Here is a 22,152-nt window from a genome sequence, read left to right on the forward strand (position 1 = left end):
AAAACCCCCTTCAAAAGTTTATGTTGTGAGGAAGTAATTCTGTTCACGGGAGATAGGAATCTTCCCATATCTTCATGTCTGCCTCTGTTCTAGGGATGTCACTGTGAACTCTTGAGGCCATCAAGCTTTAGGCCAATGGCAAATGCTTAGAATCCTTTCTACCAGGAAGGTTTACGCTACTGGATCTCCAAAGTATTGAGTTGTAGTGGGCTAAACTGATCATGAATCTATACTAAACCTTTGACCAGGATGGTGAGCCTCAAGGAGTTGGGAACCACCATGCTGCTTGAGGAGGGGCCACATAGCCCTGTTTAGAAATGGAGCTGGTTGAATCTCCTGTCCCTTATTGCTCAGGAGGAGACCTTCATTTCTTCAAACATATTTTTGTTCTTTTTCAGGAACACAAGAAGAAGCACTGAATGCAGTTTTCTTAAGGAACCAAGTATCCACCAAACCAGAGCCCTTATCTCATGTGTCCAAGCTGGGGTCTTCTCAGACAACTCAGCTCCTCCCCCATCGACCCGCACCCAGAGTTCCTGTGATTAAGAAGCCAACTCTACGAAGGACGGGAAAAGTAAGATGCTGACAAAAGAAACTTGTTATTCCTTTCCTTAAGTTGTTGCAGGTTAGAGAGTCGGGGGAGGAGCATTTTTTTTTGTTAGGGATATATTTTGTCATAACAAACCAGCTGAATTTGAGTCTTCATTATCCAATTCAGGAATCCAAGACATAAACAGACCTCCGGGAAAAGTTTTCACAACATTATCATTTCTATTCTGGGTGACTGCCTCCATGGCTCATCTTGGCTCTAGATGAGTCAAAAAAAGACCCCCCAAAAACAAATAGTATACTATCTTTCAACAATCCACAGCTGTGATGAGTTTCATAAGGGTCCTCAAGAGCCTCAAAATGTAGGAAGTTATGATCCGGTCCTGAGCATTCCTCAGTTTCCTATATTTGTAGCATGCATGTGCACTAATTTTATTTCTTGATTGCAAAATGATTTATCATGGCTAGGAATGTTCCCCAAGTTATGTTTGAGCTACTCTGGACTGTGGCCTAGGGACATTGGTCAGACAGCTCTCGTCGCCGCTTCTCTTACAGATTGTCTTTTGCTCTCACTCCCGAGCTTCTCCGCCTTGCTTACTGCTTCAGAGAAATGAATTTGTAAGAACAGTAGCAGCACAAAGACTTGCACCCATAGAGTCATCTGGATCCCCCGTTTGAGCTCAGAGTGTGCTAGTTAACCAGAGATTGGTAAACACCGGCCTAGCCATCGCTGGAATCCATTCATGACCATCTTTACCCGCCCTTCCCCTTTGTAGACAGTAGAAGTTATTTTGGTGCCACGTTCTTTAGCTTGCCATCTTCCCTGGTCATTAGCTCTGCTGTGCTTTGCTCATCATCGGATCTTTCATCCTCTTCTTCACATGTCTCTATTCTTTTCTTAAAAAAAAAAAATTACATCACAAACGCATTGTGTCCATGGATCCAGGCTGCCACAGGGGAGTTGCAATAAAATACTCTCAGAAAAGTTGTTCGTTGCAGAATTTTGGTTTTTTCTCCTGAGGGTCCAAAGGAAATGCCAGCACGACCGTGTGAGAGAGAACACAGGCATTCACAGTGGAATGTTTAGCACAAATAGCCCGTTTAATATGTGTGTGTGTTTTTGATGGTTATTTTGAAGCATAAGCCAGGAAGTAAAATTGACATGTAAAGTTTATATATTCATAATCTTTTTTAAAACACATGCATGACTCAAATAGCTGTGACATCAGTGAGATGAGTAAAATCCTTCAGCCTGTTCAGTGCCATCCCACTCAGCTATCATATTAAACCACTAATAGATTTTTAATGTTGTGCAGAGTAAAGAAAAAACATCCACCAAAAAAATAATAATGATTTCAGAGGCATTTATTTTTAGCAAGAAGTCTGTGATAATCCCTAGTGTGGCACACTGGAAAAGTTTGCCCCCATCTATTTAGCATGACTTTGGTTTCATCATTTCTATCCCTCCTGGATGAACTGAGCCTGCCTTTACTCCTAGGTAGCTGCCATTTTTGTTTCCCCGCCCAAGTCTTTCTTGTTTGGCTCATTCCTGTCCCCATTTCCAGCATGCCAGTCATTCTCAACATTTTAATGTTAGAATGTTAGTTCATTCCCACCTGTCCTCTCTCTGTGCATGTCCAGTGACTCTGAATTTCCAAGTGTCATTTACATATTTGTTTACTAATCTCCATTGTGTTTTTTTCAGTCTTTATCCCCAGAAGAGCAGTTTGAGCAACAAGTCATCCAGTTTCCAATTGGGTCCCCAGAGCCTAGTGTTGAAAGCACCATGCTAGTGGTGTCCCCTCGAGTTGCTCCTGTCCCCAAACCAAGAACATTGCAGCCTGGGAGAACTGTCGAGAGAAGACTGAGCAGTGAAGTACAAGCTTCTGCAGAAGGAGATGCCATGGCGCCGCCACCTTTGGAAACTTCTTCCCCTGTTCCCAAGGTTCCCCCCAGGAGGAAGAAGTCGGCCCCAGCAGCTTTTCATCTACAGGTTCTGCAAGGCAGCAATTTGCTCCGTCAGGACGTGACTTGCTGCAGCGGGAACAGCAACAACAATCATTACTGTCACCCCCAGGCTGGCGACCAGCCTGACTTGGGCCCACCTGCTTCACAAGCAGACCTCCTGAGCACTTCACCGGGGCCCAACCTACATGCTGACCATACCAAGGCAGGGAAGACAGAGGCAGCCGCCCTTCTTGGAGAGCATCAGGATCCCTTCTTGAGCCTTCTTCACCACCCAAAGCTATTGGACACTGGCTGGTTTACTAAAAGTGCTGAGCCTTTGGGTTCGGTCGCCCCAGATCCGCAAAGGGAATCTTCCAGCCCGGCACAAATGAGTGCTCCAGCTACTAGGGTGGGACCTGCACCAGCCCACGGACACAAAGACTTTGAACACTGGGTTATACTCAGTGAGGATGAAGACAAAAGGACAGCATTGCAGCTATTTGATCCACTGGCGAAAACATGACAAAAAGAACTTTACAGACACTCACTGCCTTGTAAAGTTGTGTGTCCTTTTCCCCCTCAACATATCATTCATTGTAAATTCCATCGATAAGAAACTCCCTCTTCATCAAATAGGGACATTTGCCTCTTCTGTTTAAACAGTACATTGGAGAAAATATAAGTGTCTTGTACAGTTTTCTGGAAATAGTTTATCTTTAATCAGTAGGATCAATTGTCATTCCTTCACCTTAACCACCGAGAAAATGCTCTGTTGCAGGTTTGGGCATATTGGGTTCTTTTTCTCTTTGTGAACCTTCATCTTTTCTCACCCTTGACTTCCCTACCCCCTAAAAAAATGCTTCATTGTGTGCTTTTTTAAGAGAAAATCTAATGGGCATTTTACCCTAGCATATGATTTCTCCTTGAATTTGGACATGTTACACATCACAAGATACTTGTGTGTTTTCTGTAGAAATTAGCTGACATAATGGTACCATAGATTGCTCACCAGTACCTTTAAACTGGCCTTGCTTTAACAGTCAGCCTGCAGTCAACTAATTTGCTTAAAATCCCTGAGACCAAAGCGGTTGAAAACATGTGGAAGGTAGTGTTGGAAGAGGTGAGCAAAAGTGAACCAAATGCCCACGTGCTCATTCCATTAATCCTGTGTCACAAGATTTTTGTCCACATGCATAAGAGTGTGCATTTATACTGAGCCTACGCCTAGTGTTTTAACACTGGCTCACATTGACTTAAAAAAAAAACAACCAACCTTGCATCATATCCTATGTGATATATATTCCTTAAACTACTACAGATCCTTGGCATGTGTTTTTAAATTATGTCTTTATCTATGTATTTAGTATACCACATAAAACCTCACTAATCTTTTTCTCATATATTCCACACACAAAATAAGCACAAAATGAGTAGCTTTGTTTAGTGATTGTGCACAATTGAGAGTCCACATTATCCTGGCCTTTCTACCCAGAGTTTTCTAGAAGGGCAGTACATGTGCCATCATCAAACAACCCCTGAGACAAAATTTCCTTGTTCTTTTAGGTGGGTTTTGTGTGTGTGTGTGTGTGTGTGTGTGTGTGTGTGTGTGTACATATGTATTCTAACTTCTTCCCCTCCGGCTCTAAAATCACATTGATTTCTGGCTCTCTAAACAATACTTAATGTGGTACGAGTGTTTCTGTTTTTAAAATTATTAGGACTGAGTTACTGTGCTTTTCACTTGGAGTTGATCAGATTTTCTTCACGTGAAATTATTGGCCCCTCAGGGAAAATAGCAGGACCCTAAGCATGTACACAGAGACACTAATGAATACCACTTGTATACTCATGCTCAGCCTAGATGATTAATGCTTCCTCACAGGTAAGGTTAAACCCTACTTCAGACACGGTATAGATATAAAACACAGTATAGAATGGATAGCAGTTGCTAATGATCTTGGTTCTCTAACATTATTGAGTTTCCCAAAATTCTTCATTTTTAATTTACTTTGATTTTTAAAATATGAACATGGTGTTACACCACTTTTAGGAATTATGGGAGGGTAGCTTCAAACCAAACAATGACAGTATGTTAAAATGCTCTGAATGTTTTGGCCCTAGGACACCTAGAGCTGGTGAGTAGTTATGTTAAGAGGATAAAACAAAATATTATAGTATCCTATTAATCTTCCAGCAGAAAATTTTGGTTTTTTGGTTCTTTGAGATGCTTTGAATATTTAATCATTCTTCTATGTTATATATAGAACCAGGATTCAAGGGAGGGCCAAGAATGTCCTCTTCTACCTGTTTTTTTTTTTTTTAGGGAGTTCTCCTTTCCTTTGCCCCTTTTCTTAAATACTTCATTGTGGTGAAGGTAATTAGGACTAGACTGATTGTAACCATGACATTTTACTTCTTACCACAGCCAGCTTCTGAGTTCTGAGATGGCTTTTTTTTTTTTTTTTGGTTTTTTGGGGGGGGGGGGGGCAATTGGGGTTTAAGTGACTTGTCCAAGGTCACAGGACTAGTAAATGTTAAGTGTCTAAGGCCAGATTTGAACTCCGATCCTTCTGACTCCAGGCCGGTGCTCTATTTACTGCACCACCTAGCCGTCCCAATGGCTTTCTTTAATGTCCAGTAAATTAATACTAGCCTTCTCTGAAAAAGACAAACCTCTTATCTTGAGTCAGTTTTTAGATGAAATGAACATTTTAGGAACCCCCAGTTTATCAAATGATACCCATATGGAAATTGAGAAAGCACTCTGATATGCATCAGCTACAACCCTGTGCTACGACAGGCTACATAGGGATGAACCCCACTTGTTACCAGTTAGGAGACTGAGGCTAAAAAGGTAAATCATCTCAGGATGAATGAGGGCTTGAACCAGAGTCCAAGTCTTCTAAATATTGGCTCAGTGTTTTTTCCAAAAGTTCACTTTTCAGCTCAGCAATCTACTAAGAAAAAACTAGAAAGGAAAAAGTCTTTTAAGAAAGTTTGGAAGAAGTTGAACGTGATGTGGTTGTGTTTTGGGGTTTGTTTGTTTTTTTAGTTACTTGTAAATACAGAAAAAACCGATAGATTACAGGAAAATAGAAATTGTGCAAGTGTTAGCAGAGAGTAGATTGTAAGTTGATAGAATATACAATAGCAAGTTTTCCCAACTTACGGTTCTGCCAATTGTAAAAATTGGCAGTTTGGGTTTATAAAATGGTAGCTTCCCTGCTCTGGAAGCAGAGGTTCAATGATAATCTAGGTTCTTGGTCTCTGGTATGTCATGGACCCCTTCAGCAATGTGGTGAAACCTTAGAAAAAGGAATCCTTACAATAATGTTACATAGGATTACAAAGGAAAACAATTACACTGAAATAAAGATGTGACTTTTGAACCCAGTTTAAAACCCCTGGTTCTAGGCAGCACTATGGGGAATTTACTTTTGCAAATTTGCTTTTTGGGTTTTTCCACTAAAATAGTCCTATGAAACCTGATTACTGCTAGTCTGCTACTTGGTTTGTTGCATCATGGTTTGTAAAAGCTACAGGTTACTATGGGGTTATTTGGGTACCTTGAAAATTTAGCTTTGCCTCTATGTTTTCGCTGATGCCTATTGGGTTATGGTGCTGTCTTCTGAAATATAACACAGGATCAATTTAGAGCTGCAAGAGAATTAGAGCCCACACAGTCAAACCTCCCCCTCATTTTATAGGTGAGGAAATGGAAGCCCAGAGTGATCAAGTAACTTTCCCAAGGTAGGTCTCATTAGGGGCAAAGGGGGGAAGTCTACAGATTCAAAGTTAGTGTCCTTTCCATAGTACAACATGCTATTTTCTTTGTTCTGCTAAGACTCATGTAAATATGGTTGAAATAAGGACCATTTATCTCTGTGAAGGTTTTGGAATAGTTGTTGCTGCTGAAACATTATGTTAATAGAAGCACTGCCAGGGGTGCATGTCCATCCAACCCAAGGTAATTTATTAAAGTATTTACTCCATTATAATGCATCAAGTGTGTTGAGAAAGCAATTAAGAAAAAGATTTACTAAGTAAATTGTAACCACTTAGCAGTTGAAAACCCGTGACGTTTTATTTGAAGTGGAATTTTTTTTGTATTCAAGTTGTAAATATTGTCTATTAAATGTTTCTTTAAAAAAAACCCATAAAACTAACAGTTGACTAATTCATACTTTTGGACAGAAAAAGAACCTTTGGAAATGTTCAATTATCAGCTTTGGCAGCCTTAATCCAACCTGAACAAGCAGAGAACATAGCCCTTTGTAAACCATAAGGCAAATAGTTTAATTTTTTTTTTTTTTGAGGATAATTGGGATTAAGTTACTTGCCTAAAGGCACATAGCTAGTGTGTCAAGTGCCTGAGGCCAAATTTGAACTCAGGTCCTCTTGACTCCAGGGCCATTGATCTATTCACTGCACCACCTAGCCACCCCCAAATAGTTTTATATATTCATAAATATATAATTTATAATACTATGTAATATATATTTATACGTTTATAAATATATAATTTATGAAAGGAGAAAAAAAAAACCTATTCAGAAAACGTTGAAAAGGAAGCAAATACTTCTCCTGCTTTGACAAACTTAAACAGATTATAGCAGGAAAACTTAAGTTAGCAGTTACTGGTTAAGTACAGTGAGAATGAAAGCCTTTTCCCAATAAAGTTGTTGGGTCTAGATGTGGTCTGAGTGGGCATTTCAGCCTAGAGAGAGGGGAATAGAAAGGCTCACTTATATAGGATTCTTTCTTGTCCTGTGTCTGTGTGTATGGTAGTTAACCCAGGCTAAATATGTGATGCCCCTTGTATTTCAGTAGTATCTTCATGACTGATTCTTCTTGAACAATACACAAGGGTAACCTATAATAACAAATACTTTTGTAAGGTGTTCCAGTCATGTCCAACTCTTCATGACTCCGTGGAGCAAAGCACACCACTACTGGGGTTTTCTTGGCAAAGATACTGGGGTGCTTTGCCATTTCTTTCCCTAGTGGATCAAGGCCAACAGAGGTAAAAGCAACTTGTCCAGGGTCACACAGCTAGGAAGTTTCTTTGGTCAGATTTGAACCCAGGTCTTCCTGACTCCACACTTAGGGCTCTATCCACTTTAATCAGCAGATTAAATATTAAACAGATTAAGGAATATTTTGATACCACCATGTTTGCATTTCACTTTGATTTATGCTTGGAACCAATAAGAATTTTCAAATTAAATTGCCATATTTAAAAGGAGTGCATCCTATGACTCAAATGCTTCCATTTAACTCTTATCACCTGCTTTATGAAGCAGTCACAAAGTCCCTGAGGTGAAATTTTTTTGTTTGTTTTTTTTGGAAGGCAGTTGGGGTTAAGTGACTTGCCCAAGGACACAGCGGCTAGTTTATGTGTTAAGTGTCTGAGGCCACATTTGAACTCAGGTCCTCCTGACTCCAGGGCAGGTGCTCTATTCACTGTACCACCTAGCTGCCCCTCTGAGGTGAAATTTTGATTATACTGAATAAATAAATTAAAGAAGCAATTTTCTAGCACATTTTTTAGGTGCTTTCAATTTAGCAGATACTTGCTTTGTTTTAAGATCCAACATAAGGGCTCAGTCAGTTCTACAGGTACTTTCAAATTTTTATTAAACATTTCCCACAGGCACAAAATTTTTACACAAAATGACAAAGTATACACTGATGTACCAACAGTACAGAAAAATGAAAATTTGGGGTTTGTGCCTCAAATTCCAGTAATTACAAAAGGACGTGGGAGGCATTGTGAGGTATGAACACAGCACAAATGGGAAGACATTGTAAACATCATTGTGTTATCGTGCTGTATTTCCAGTCGTGAAGTGCTGGCACCCCTTATTCTATCTCTTCATTCCTTTGAGGTGTACTATACAGTTGCAAATCTGCTCGATGTCAAAGACAGAAGGGGAGAAAGATGGGTTAAGGTCCATAATAGCAAACAGCGACTTTCTGTCTCATTGGAGTTCATGTCAAAGAGCAGAACGTACAGCACCTGGCAACTGCCCAGCATGTTTGTAAACATGATCATGATCATGGGCACCCTCAGAATCACTTAAATAATCACATTAAAATGTGGTCAGGAACCCTGGGTGATGATCTTGGAGAAGAAAAAGGAGTCTTTTCTAGAAGTTGCAGTGAAAACACACCATTAATCAAATTAACCTATTAGTAAAATGGCTGTTTTCTGTACTTTGAAATCAGTTTCAAATTATTCGTATTACTTTGCATCACCATTTATGTGCCTCATCTTTAAAAAGTCAATGGCAGCTAAACCCACTGTCATTTCATCTTTATGAGGTAAAACTCCTGATCTCATGAGCTAAAGTGCTATATGGCATCCAGTATATTTTATTAGTATTTTCATCAACATTCAGTGTACCTACATACTATCTAGATAAGGTAATTTGCCTGCAAACTTACAAGAAGTTTGATGCATCAATAAGTTGGACATCTTTTCCAGACCTTATTTTCAATAAGAGGAAGAGCTGCTGCACTGATTTCCAGAAACAGTTGCATATCTTTCTTTCTAACAAGCTAATTAAAAGTACTTTTTAAAACCATTTGTTTTTAGTTGTGAATTATTAGTTGAGAAGATAAAAAGGAAATATTCCATACTAAAACATCCCACTTTCACAAGAGCTAGGGGCTAGAAAAACCTACAGGTTTATTTTTGTGAGTTCTAGTCTTAGTTCTTTCCCAAACAACTGGATAACTAGATATGATGCACTTTCAACCATCTGTCACATCTGTATGATGCAACAATATTCCTCTCAATCCACCTTCAGATAGCCCGATTTCTACTTTTATAAATAGTAGGATTGACAATCATTGTTTTCTTATACATGTATTCATCCTCCACCACTCTAAAAAATATTTCCTAGTTTGTGAAAGGAAATGTCTGCCAAATCCAAACTAGGGATCATAAAGTATCACTGAGTGATTCTAAGTGTTGCCTAAGTACAGTTTTTTTTTTTTTAAATACAGGTTTATTTGATACTTAAGCACTGGATTAATCAACAACCCTCACTCTTTGTCTAAGAATAAGTTAACAGCACAATATAGTACATTATTTAAAAGGTTAGCTTAAGGTGATACATAAGAAAATTATTTATCCTCAGCAACATAAACATTCAATTAATTTGTATCCGTGATGCCAGTTCAGTCACTCAGATGTGAAAAGGCCAGCTTTGAGATGCAGACAGCCTAAGTGAAGTTTATTATTTTTTAAAAGTCTGCTGCATTTGTGAGACCCAAAATAAAATCAAAATCTAATCTATTTTGGTCCTTAGTGGTAACTGCTCCCCATTTCAAGTATTCATCAAGTGGCAGATTTTTCTGGTTAAGAAGTGCATGATGGCACTTAAGCCTTTTCGGGTCCACTAATGCTTTTTCTGGTGGGAGTCAGGGGGCCTGTCACAGCAGAAATGAAGAACACTTCAGCTGCCTTTCACACTTTAGAGTATGGACTATAAACTGATGCACAGAAAATGTCCTTAATGGAAGAGAATCTAGCTCCTCAATCTTTATTGCCACCTCTGCTTGTGCTTTACCTTTCATCTATTTCTGAATAGCATCCTGCTGTCTTCATGTAGTCCAGACTGCCTTGGTGTCTTATCTAATGGTCTTCTCAGCTCCACACATCTCAAAAATGCCCAGCATCATGTCCACACAACAGGAAAGAATAAGAATTAAGACCTATTAGTTTTCAAGGTCTTTAGCTAATGTTTCACGAATGAACTGTAAGGTACGTTGGTACAAGAAAGTGTCCTTCTTCTTTGGCTTGCAAATATTCAGATGATTAACTGCTACTGGAATTAGATCTCCAATACCCAAATCTGAGGAAAAGCAAGACAGTGAAAATACTTTAGATTTTAAGGAAATACCTTACTGAAAGGGTTCTCAGCTTCCAAATATCAGGTCTGGATTGGTACCTGGAACTGGATAGTGAATGACAGAACTACAGTTGACCCTGCCCCATACCAGGTTTAGGACCCTGGATTCTGAATCTGAGAGCCTTCTCACCCTGGCATATAGGCTTTCCTTTTATTGGCATGCTTTGAAGGGTATCCTAACCCCAGTGTCCAACTCGGTCTCCTTATGTCGACCTGGACTGGATAAATGACTCATTGTGATTTTTTTCTAAGATTTCCTCATCAGAATTTGGTTTGGAGGATTTTTATTTGAGGCAGGAGGAGGAGATGTATGGAGCCTGCTGTACTTCTTCCTGCTACTATGCCATCCTGGCTCCATTACTTAATTTTTCCTTAATATCCTTCACACTGCAATTCTGGCAACTTAATTAGTAATCAGTGGTATCCTAAAGCCACTATCTTGGAGGTCATCTGATCTGATTAAATTAAATGCATCTTTGGAGTGAGTATAACTTGATTTAACTAGGGTTTCGCAAACTTATTCACTTGAATCATTCCTTATCCTCTCCTACACATGCACGCACACACGCGCACACACGCACACATGCACACACATACAAAATCTTTTGAATGTTTCTTGGGTTAGTAGGGAGAGTTTCTTGATGGTTGTTTCAAGCCCACTTTTGATAAGAAAGGAGAATAAGAAAAGAATTAAACAGAGGGAAAGAGAAGAACTGCCTTGACAAGATGGAGAAGGAATATGACAGAACTGAAAGAAATAAAAATATGGTAGCAGATAGCAAGAAAAGATGATGTTGACAACAACCACTTTAGTCTCTACATTTCAAGTTCAAGAAAAATGTTTTTAACTCTTAAGAGTTTTTAACTCTAGTAACTGTAGCCCCATCTTCTACATGAAGCCTTTACTAATCTTCTGGCATTTCTTTTTATACAGATGTATGTTGTCTCCCCCCAATAGAACAGAACCTCTTCAATGTCTGGGACTCCAGCACATAAACAGTAACTCAAGAAACCTATTAGGTTGCAAAAGAGCACACACCTGCTGATTCCACTGGCACCACATGTAACTTAATCATGCTACCTATGTAGGTCGGTAGTGTTTCTACAAAATTCAACACCTGGAAATTCTTGTCCTTAGCAAATGTCAGGAAGTCATCATGAAGTTCTTTAAGTGCAGGACAATCTGTAGAAACATTAAAGATAAAAATGAACCATGCTTATTTAATCTCATACACAAAAAAGACCACTTACCTTTTAAAATTTAACTAGCAGTTTATATTTGATGTATGCTTGGAAAATTAAGAGTCAATTATATAAAGTAATACAAAACACAGAAAACAGGACATACACACAGAATATACCAATTTTTTTTTAAAGATACCATTATCTAAAAAACACAGAAAAAGATAAGAGGATACTGAAACAAGATGTTATTCTAAAAGTTGTTTTCCCCTTAACAATTTGAAACGTTTTTATTTTAATTATTTTAAATAAAAAAGTCACATTTCTACATATATTACCATCAAGACCCATTAAAATAATGGCAGACAATATAAAATACTTGGGAGTCTATCTGCCAAGACAAACCTAGGAACTACATGAACAAAATTATAAGATGGAGATTCATACAAATAAAGACAGAGCTAAACAACTGGAGAAATATTAACTGCTCATGGGTAGGTCGAGCCAATATAATAAAAATGACAATTCTACTTAACCTTATTTACTTAAGCAGTGCCATGCCAATTAAACTACCAAAGAATTATTTTGTAGATCAAGAATATCAAGAGAATCAATGAAAAAAAAATGTGAAGGAAGGCAGCTTAGCATTATAGATCTCAAACTATATTACAAAGCAGTAATCATCAAAACAATCTGGTACTGGCTAAGAAATAGAGTGGTGGATCAATAGAATAGATCATGTACATAACACAGTAGTAAATGACCACAGTAATGTAGTGTTTGACAAAAATTGCTGGAAAATTGGAAAATAGTTTGGAAGAAACTAGGTGTAGACCAGAATCTCACACAGTACACCAAAACAAGGTCAAAATGGGTACATAGTTTAGACATAAAAAGTGATATCATAAGCAAATTTGGACACCATGGAAAATTTTACCTGTCAGATCAATGGATAGCCAAATAAGAGAGATCATGGGAAGTATAATGGATAATTATGATTACATGAAATTAAAAACATTTTTACACAAAACCAATGTAGTCATAATTAGAAAGCAGGAAAATGGGAAAGAATTTTTACATTAATTTTTTTTATAAAGGCTTTGTTTCCAAAATACATAGGGTACTGAGTCAAATTTATGAAAATAAGAGCTATTCTCCAATTGATAAATGGTCAAAGTATATGAACAGGTAGTTTTCAAAAGAAGAAATCAAAATTATCAATAGTTATATGAAAAAATGCTCTAAATCACTGTTGATTGAAGAAATGCAAATTAAAACATCCAATGTACAACCTCACACCTATCTAATTGGCTAACATGACTGAAAAGGAAAATGACAAATGCTGGAGGAGATGTGGAAAAACAGGGACATTAATGTACTACTGGTGGAGTTGTGAACTGATCCAATCATTTTGGAGAATAATTTGGGACTATGTCGACATAGCTATAAAACAGTTCATACCCTCTGATCCAGCAATGCCACTACTAGATCTTTATCTCAAAGAGATTAAAGAAAAAGGGAAAGGATCTATATTGCAAAAATGTTAATGGCAGCTCTTTTTGTGGTGACAAAGAAATGGAAAGCAATGGGATGGCCATCAACTGGGGAATGGCTCAACAAGTTGTGGTATATGATTATGATGGACTATTACTGCTACTATAAGAAATGACCAGCAGGATGATTTCAGAAAAACATTTATGAACTAATGCAGAGTGAAGTGAGCAGAACCTGGAGACCACTGTACACAGTAACATCAATATTGTAATGATTATCTACTGTGAAAGACTTAGCTACTTTGATGAATACAATGATCCAAGACATTAGACAAGAAATATTAAAACAAGGTCAAAAGACTCAAAGACAAACATGGAAAATAGTTCAAGGAGAGATAATTTAAGAATCACTGGACTACTTGAAATCCACATATTTCAAGAATATAAAACTGCCCAGACGTCTTAGACCCAGAGAACAAAACAGAAAGAATCCACTGGTCATCTCCTGAAGGAAAAATCAAAATGAAACCTCCAAGGAACAATAACCCAAATCTAGAGCTTCTCAAGCAAAGGAAAAATACTGCAAGCAGTCAGAAAGAAAGAATTCATGTACCAAGAAGCCACTATTGGGAATCACACAGGATTTAGCAGCCACAACCATAAAGAAACAGGGAGCTTGGAATACAGTATTCCAGAAAGCAAAAGACATGGCTGTACAGCCAAGAATAACTTACCCAAAGTAACCAAGTATAATTTTATAGGGGAAAAAAAGAATCTTTAATGAAATAGATTCCTGATGAAAAGACCAAAACTACACAGAAACTTTGAAGTGGGGCAGAGCTAAGTGACTCAGTGGATAAAGCACTGAGCCTGGAGTCAGGAAGATCTGTGTTCAAATTCAGCTTCAGATACTTACTAGCTATGTGACTCACTTAATCTCTGTTTGGCTCAGTTTCCTCATCTGTAAAATGAGGATAATAATAGCACCTATCTCACAGGGTTATTGTGAGGATCAAATGAAAAAATAATTGTAAAGCACTTAACACAGTGACTGATGTACAGTAAGTGCAATATAAATATTAGCTATTAATATATAAATATATAAATATAAATGCAATATAAATATTAGCTATTATTATTAAGTGTAAACACAGGATAAAAAAACATAAAAAGATAAAGATGAGTGAACAATAATAAGGGACTAAACAAAGACAAACTATTTTCATTCTACTATGGGGAGAGGATAAATGTGTCACCTGAACCCTATCACCACTGAGGTAGTCCACTTAGAACGACGGCCTGGGAATTGTTCTGTTATGTTTTAATGATCTTGGGAGAAGAGAAAAAGGAAGAACAACAATCAGGAAAGTTACCTCACATAACTGAAAGGCACAGTAGAAGTCTTGGAAAAAAATTACCAGCTAAGGCTAGAAACACTAAAATATTATAATGAATATTACTGATATTGTAATATATTGGATATTATGTTGATCCTATAATAAATGTTAAAAATGCCAAAATCTAGTTTACAAATGTCTGAACTTGTAATTCTCCAAACTCATAGAAATCTAACACACAGGTACTCTAAAAAAGTGGCCGAGACATGTCACTTTCATTTTCCCTTCTAATTTTCTAATTGTGCTTATTAGGACATTAAAATTAATTGTTATTCCTTGAACAAACCCTAGCTGAGGATGTAATAAAAGACAAGGAAAAACCTTACTAAAACTAAGATTTTGTCATGGATAAACCACAGAATCAATAATCCATATGCAAGTAAACAAGAATTAAATAGGCACAGATACACAGAGGAGGGGCACTATAACCAATAAAACACAGCACTATGCCCTATAATACCACAAGACCTTCAATGTAGGTGAAGATGCATTATCATGATTTCTTAATAGCTATTTTCTTTAGCTTGCAAAATGTAATAAATAATAAACTACCAGAAAGTCACAGAAGGCTAGGAGCTATGTAGTATACATAAAATTAGATAACTGAGTTATTCTTTAAACTCAATTTTTGTTCATTTATTGAAAATAATATTTTCTCTGTTAACCTTTCTGATATAACTTGTTAATTTGACAAAGTAATCAAATCCTTGTTGTCAGAAAGTAACAAAATAAGTATTACCCTTGCTGAGTTCTTTGACCTCCACAGAAGGAAACAGCAGATATCTGACGTTAACAGAATATTCAGCCAAATGGGAACCATGGTGAGGTACACTATAAAAAATCATTCCCCGGGTATTATTTATTAGGGAATTAAGTTCTGGTTTCTTAGAAGCATCCACCAGCATCTTTTTTACAAGAAGGCCTAAGAAACACAAAAGAAAGAATCCATGTTAAGCAAGTAGACAAAAAAAGGCAAGAAGTTCTGTGTTCCTTTTGAGGCAGCAATCTAAATCTAGAAATATAATCACAGTATCCAAGTAACTATTACTTGTACTTCAGCATTTCCTCTATCTGTCTCCTCTATTCCTGCTTAAAAAAAGACTAGTTTTTCTTTTTGTTTTTCATCCTTGTCATTTAGCACAGTGCCTGCTGGCATATAGTAGGAGCTTAATAAATGGTTAGAAAATGAATGGGACTATTGCAAGAGTCTCATTCTAAGTGCTGTTGTTTCTACTCTCTCCTACTACTAAACCATCCTCATACCACTGCCAGATAAATCTTTCTTATGTATAAATAATATCAGGTCACACCTCTGCTCAAAAACCTTCACTAGTTACTTATTCATTAAATAAGTTCAAACAGTTTTCTTTGAGATTGTAGAGCCCCCACAATCTGGTACTATCCTACCTTTCTCCCTTTCTCATATTCTTTTGGATTGGCTTGCGAGAGTGGAACAAACATTTATTAAGCACTTAATATGTGTTAGGCACTATACTAAACATTTTACAAATATTATCTCATTGGATAATAATTGGATTGGCTTGGGAGAAGGGAAGAAACACTTATTAAGCACTTAATATGTGTTAGGCACTGTGCTAAACATTTTACAAATATTATCTCAACTTTACCCTCACAACAACCCTGTGAGGTAGAGGCTATTATTATCCCCAGTTTACAAATGAGAAAAATGAAGCTGAAAAGAAGAGACTTAACCAAGGTCACGCAGCTAGTAAATACCTGAGTCCACACTGGAACTCAAGTCTTCCTGACATCAGATCAGTGCTCTATCCACTGTACCACCTGGATAATTTCCTGTTTTTGAGGAAGGTGGTGGCACAGTTGATAGAGCACCATGTCTAGAGTCCGGAAGACTTGAATTCAAATCCTGCCTCAGATATTTACCAGTTGTGTGGCTCTGGACAAATCACTTAACCCTTCATCAGCCTCATTTTTCTCAACTGTAAAATGGATAATAATATCTACTTCCAAGGATTATTGTGAGAATCAAATGAGATACATGTAAACTGTTTAGCATAGTGCCGGGCACACAGCTGGCACTATTGATGTTTAAGGCCTTTCTTCAATTTGATCACAGAGCCTATCTTTACTATCTATTCCTCACTAAAGCTAGTTTCTTGATCCTATCCTCTCTTGCTTCTCCTACCATCTCCTTCTCTCATGCATTTTCAATCTCTGGCTCTCCACTCATTCTTTCCCATCTACTTAGAAATATGCTTGGATCGCCAGGTAGCACAGCGAGTAAGAGCACCGGCTCCAGTGTCAGAACGACCTGGAGATCGAATCCCGGGCTCAGACACTTAGCACCCACCCAGAAACACCTGGCCGTGTAACCTTGAGCAAGTTACTTAACCCCAATTGCTTAGGGGTGGCCAGGTGGCTCAGCGAGTAAGAGTACCGGCTCCAGTGTTGGGACGACCTGGAGATCGAATCCCAGGCTCAGACACTCAGCACCACACCCAGAAATAACTGGCCGTGTAACCTTGAGCAAGTTACTTAACCCTGATTGCTTAAAAAAAAAAAATATGCTTGGATCTCTCCGATGAAAAAAGAGGCTTCCCTTGGCTCTTATACCTCATCCAGCTATGATCCCATCTTTTTTATTTCCTCTACCATAAAATTTCTTGAAAAAACTGTCTATATCTGGTACTTGCTCACTATTCACTTTTTCCTCAAACCTGGGCAAATTGGTATACCAGAAATCCAAAATCTTCCTTGAGAGGCAGCCTGGTAAGAGGGGGTAGAGGCTAGCAATGAAAAGTGAAAGAACTGGGTACAAGTCTCACCTCTGACATATACTGGCTTATTACCCTTAATCTTTTTGTGTTCCAAATATGTCTGTAAGTTACAAAGAAGTTACAAAGAACCTCCACTGGTAGGGAGAAACTTCCTTACCTGGGAATTCCCTAAATCATTGAAATCACAATTCTGTCCTGAGCCATCTTCCTTGACCCCAACCCTCTACAACAAACAAAATCAACATCATTTTTATATACTGACATATCTCAAGAAGCAATAATAAGGAAATCCCACTCCAAGTAACTACAAAATGAAAAAAACTATCTGAGGATAGTTTTTTAGCAAAGCACACAAAAGATTTGTATAGATTTAATTACAAAATGCTCCTTAAAGAAATAAAGACCAACTTAAATAGCTATAATAATAATCAGTGCTCAAGGTTAGATTGTGCTAATAAAATAAACAATGAAAATACTACCAAAGCTAATTTATGCTTTTAATGCAATACTTATCAAATTACCAAAAGGATGTTTTATAGAACAGAGAGAGACGAATGGAACAGACTAGCCAAGGGAGAATCAGAAACAATGGAACTCAAGAACTCAATGTTTGATAAAATGTTACCTACAGAAAAATTCCTTAATTGATAAAAACTGCGTGAAATACTAGAAAGCAATCTGGGAGAAATTAAGTTTAAATGATCACCTTACACTATATTTCACAATAAATTCTAAATGGACATGTAACCTTAATATTGAAGATCATACTATAACAGTATTAGAAGATAAATAGATCATATACTTCTCACAGCTATGGGTAATATGTATTTTTAACCAAACAAGAAAGGAAATTACAAAAGATAAAATAGATCATTTTAATTACATGCAACAAAATGGTTAATAAAAAAAATTAATGGACCTAAAAAAAAAAGCAGGTGAATGGGGAAAAAAATTATATAAAATTTCTCTGATAAGGATTTGGTATCCAAGATATATATACAATTAATAAATACATATAAGACTAATAGCCATTCCCTAGTAGATAAGTAGTCAGGGATAAGAACAGTTCCCAAAAGAAGAACTGCAAAGTATTCACAATTACCTCATCTATAAATCACTATCAATAGGAGAAAAGCAAATCAAAACAACCCTGAGGTTTCACCTCACACCCTGAAAAATAGTCAAAAATGGGAAGAGTGAAGGTTGGAGAGGTTGTGGAATGATAGGAACACTAATACATTATTGATGGAATTGTGAAATGGCTACATCCCTTTTGGAAAGCAATATGGCATCATGCAAATAAAGTGACTAAAACATCTCTACCCTTTGATCCACAGACTTCATTACTGGGCCAAGAAGTCATCAATTGAAAAAGTCCCCAAATAACACCAAAATATTTATAGCAGCACATTCTGTGATAGCAAAGAATTGGAAACAAATGTGGAAGAAGGCAGATGAATGATAAGAGAAGACAAAGAGGTGAGAAGAGGGAGCTCATGTGGAATGGTCTCAATACTATTTGACATGTGCAAAGACTTAGTGGGAAGGGGAGGAGGGATCTGGGGGATAACTATGATGATATAAAAAACAGAAGACATCAATAAAAACTTATTTAGAAAAAGACTTAGTATTGAAGGTTCAGTCTTTTGCTGTCAAGACAATGTATACTATTAAATGTATATTTCCCAATAGGAATGAAATTATGAAGCTAAAAATTGGTTTCAATGCTGGTTTGACCCTGCTTAACGTCCTATTTTACATCTAACAAAATAGAGATCTTTCTTTTTAGATGAGCAGTTTCTTCAATCTCCTGACCAAAGTTACGGAAAGGAATGCTATAAAATACTGAATATTCTGGGAATACAAAAAAAACAAAACTGTTTTGCAAAATATCATGATTCAGCCAACTGATGCCAGTAAAATAAAAACTCAATCAAACCATTTACGGACATTACTGATTTTATTTTTATTGCTAATTGTGGTTTCTATTATATATGATCTAACAGACTGGTTTTCACATGTCAATAAAGACAACCACAAATTTTACATATCTGATCAAGAAGAATGCCAGTAAGCACTTGGGTTCAAATGTCCAGGTTATTCATTTGTAATTTTAAGTAAAACAAACAAAAATATTGGCTCAAAAAAAAGACAGGACAAAAGAAATGGAAGTATACATACCTCCCATACTATGTGACACCCAGATCATTGGCCTATCTCCTACACCAGCAGCTCTCAGTTTCTTAAGAAGTTCATGACTTCTGTAAGCAATGGACTTCCTGAACAAAATGAAAAGAGGCATGAGAATGTGCAAAAAAGAACAAATTTTTCAAAGCAGACACTTCAACTGTTAATTGAATATATGCTATAGATTTCCCACTAATTTCCCTTTCCCTCTTTTCTCTCCTATTTCCCTGTTGAGTGAAATGTACTTCTATACCCAACTGTACATCCGTATTCCTCTTTCCTTTGGTCAGTTCAGATGCATGAGGTTCAAGTGTCACTCATTCCCTCCACTCTTTCATCTGTACAGATGTCTACTTGGCACACCCTGAATATGTGGGATAGAAGCTGCTGGTTGCTTCTTTCTCCTTTCTCAGTACTTGGCCCAGATCCCAGCTACCCAGGAATGCCATTCCTGTGTACAGGTCCCCCTCTCAGTCCACCTTGGATCTGTGACTCAGAATTGAGTAATTAATGGATGACAAAGCTGCCACTTGGCACTTGTTCCCATCAAAGTTCCCCAAAACAGGTTTGGGACTTCTTGCTCTGGTGTACTGCCTCTCTTAGGATACTAGGGTCTTCTTACACACTGCATGTTATGGGTCCCAAAAGTTCCCAGTATTTACAGACTTTTCTGTCTCTCTAAGCTTAACTCGGCTGGACAAATGACTTGATGTTCCCTTTTCTGGATTTCCCTATCAGGATTTGATTTGGTGCATTTTCTAGATCTACTTGGAGTTTTGTGGAGGCTCAGAGCTCAGCTATATTGCTTCATAATTAATACTCTGCCATCTTGGCTTCATTCTCAGGTCCTTCAATATTTAGACATCTATATACTATCTTCTTTCCCCATGTCACACATCTCTAGTTTCTTCTACTATTATTTATGTGATATGGTTTATTCTAGTCATTCTCCTCTAGAAGCATTCTAGATTGTCAATGTTCATCCCAAAATGGGCTAGACAGGACCTACTGTGTGTTATACATCTAATACTACTATAACTTCTAACAGAAAAAGGAGATTGTATTACAACAAAATCCTAATAGATCAAACAAAAAAAATCCATGTCAAAAGCTCGACATTACAACTCATTACACTTTAAACAACTTGACCATTTTCTTGTACTGATCATTAATAAAAAGGTGAGGTCAAAATATTTCTTTTGAAGAAGAAATTCTCCTGTTTCAAGTACGTAATCACCCAGTTAATTAGGTCAGTATGTCTTGATTTCCCTTACTCTTCCTCCTCAGTTTACATAATTTTTTTCTATTACCTTTCCACAGGGCACTTTGCTCTCCAATCACTAAGGTTGGTGTCATACTCCACAGAAATAATTCGAAGACCAGGACAATCTCTTGCTAACCATGTCTATATAAAACAAGTAAAACAAAAAGAACACATGTGGATTTTCACTACATTAGTTCAGACATATAAAAATTCATGACCAATGGCCTCTTGCTATATTTAACAGCTAATTTAAAAAAGTATGAAGAACAGATTATAAATGAAAGTTAATGTGACAACAAGTCCAAAACACACTCCGTCTCTCAGTCCCAGGCATTTTCACTGGCTGTCCTTTATACCTGGAATGCTCTCCCTGCTAATTCCTCTTAATTCTAGTGCCTTCCATCTGTTGATTATTTCCTATTTATCCTGCCTTCCTTTTCTATCCCCAGTATTTAGCATAGTACCTTGCACACAGAAAGTGTGTAATAAATGTTTATTGACTTTTCAGTCAACAAGCCAAAGAAAACCAAATTTTATTAACATTTTTACTTACAAAGCCCATTTATATTGAAGAAAGTAAGTTTGCTGCTTTTCTGCAAAAGGCATACCATTTTCTGATTCCAGATCATATTTTTAGAAGATTACTATTTACTTTAGTTTTCTAAAAAGATTTGTTATTTGGAATTTAACTCTGACAAACCTGAACATTTCCATAGACAGAACAAAGAATAGGGTATATGAAAGCCACAAATTTTATTACATGCTGATTGGGCTTAAGTATATACACTAAATGTAACACATTATTTCCCCCCAAAATTCCACTTGTTTGTGTTTCCCTCAAAACCTCCTTATATTCTCTTCTGAGTACTTTTAAACGTGCTTCATTAATGCTTTTCATTTCATTTTCTTTCTTTCTCACAAGTGCCACAATTCTTCCCCTCCAATTTAAAGAAAAACAAAAACAAAACAAAAACTCCCCCCCATATCGTTTGTATAGAAATGAAAAACATATATATACTCTTCAAATTCAAAAATATATGTTTAAATCTGTACCTATATTCCTTCATCTCTCTATCAAGAGGTAGGAACTGGGAAGCATCCTTCTTCCTTGGTCCTCTGGAGTTGAAGTTGATCATTGCATTGATCAGTGTTCTTATGTCACTTAAAGTTATTTTTCTTTACAATGCTGTAGTCGTTATGTAAATTATTGTCCTGGCTCTGTTCACTTCATTTCTCATGTGTTCATAATGCACAAATCATCCAAGGTTTCTTTGAATCTGGCACTTTCATCATTTATTACAGCACAATAATATTCCATTACATACACATACCATAATTTGTAGAAGCATCCCACAACTGATAAGCACCTAGTTTAATTTTTAGTTCTTTGCTATAACAAAAAAGTACTGCTATGAAGAAGAATGAAGAACTTATGGTTCTATGAAGAACATAAGGGTT

The 22,152-nt window shown here is 37.1% G+C and overlaps 3 protein-coding genes across 13 annotated transcripts in view; 2 read left to right on the forward strand and 1 right to left on the reverse strand.

Moving 5' to 3' along the window:
- Window positions 1-6,137, forward strand: part of SYNJ2 (synaptojanin 2) — a 144,634-nt gene extending 138,497 nt beyond the window's left edge. For 2 of the 4 annotated variants that reach the window (XM_069070316.1, XM_069070317.1), the window contains 3 exons: window positions 399-574; window positions 1,105-1,257; window positions 2,255-2,294. In XM_069070316.1, coding sequence (XP_068926417.1) covers window positions 399-574; window positions 1,105-1,227 — 299 coding nt within the window. In that variant the 3' untranslated portion in view covers window positions 1,228-1,257; window positions 2,255-2,294. Of the gene's footprint in view, window positions 1-398; window positions 575-1,104; window positions 1,258-2,254 lie in introns of all 4 variants that reach the window. The other 2 variants (XM_069070314.1, XM_069070315.1) reach the window with 1 other exon arrangement.
- Window positions 1-22,152, forward strand: part of GTF2H5 (general transcription factor IIH subunit 5) — a 229,815-nt gene that overhangs the window by 139,633 nt on the left and 68,030 nt on the right. The window lies entirely within an intron of this gene.
- The window catches only part of SERAC1 (serine active site containing 1), a 75,170-nt gene continuing 61,129 nt past the window's right edge, over window positions 8,112-22,152 (reverse strand). For 5 of the 7 annotated variants that reach the window (XM_069070321.1, XM_069070318.1, XM_069070322.1 and 2 more), the window contains 5 exons: window positions 20,741-20,835; window positions 19,425-19,522; window positions 15,227-15,409; window positions 11,455-11,598; window positions 8,112-10,358 (listed from right to left, as the gene is read on the reverse strand). In XM_069070321.1, coding sequence (XP_068926422.1) covers window positions 10,222-10,358; window positions 11,455-11,598; window positions 15,227-15,409; window positions 19,425-19,522; window positions 20,741-20,835 — 657 coding nt within the window. In that variant the 3' untranslated portion in view covers window positions 8,112-10,221. The remainder of the gene's footprint in view (window positions 10,359-11,454; window positions 11,599-15,226; window positions 15,410-19,424; window positions 19,523-20,740; window positions 20,836-22,152) is intronic. The other 2 variants (XR_011164889.1, XM_069070323.1) reach the window with 2 other exon arrangements.

This window comes from Petaurus breviceps, unplaced genomic scaffold, assembly GCF_028583685.1.
Source record: "Petaurus breviceps papuanus isolate PSGF00001 unplaced genomic scaffold, PetGlider_PUasm1.0 90808, whole genome shotgun sequence".
In the NCBI taxonomy this organism is placed as follows: Eukaryota; Metazoa; Chordata; class Mammalia; order Diprotodontia; family Petauridae; genus Petaurus; species Petaurus breviceps.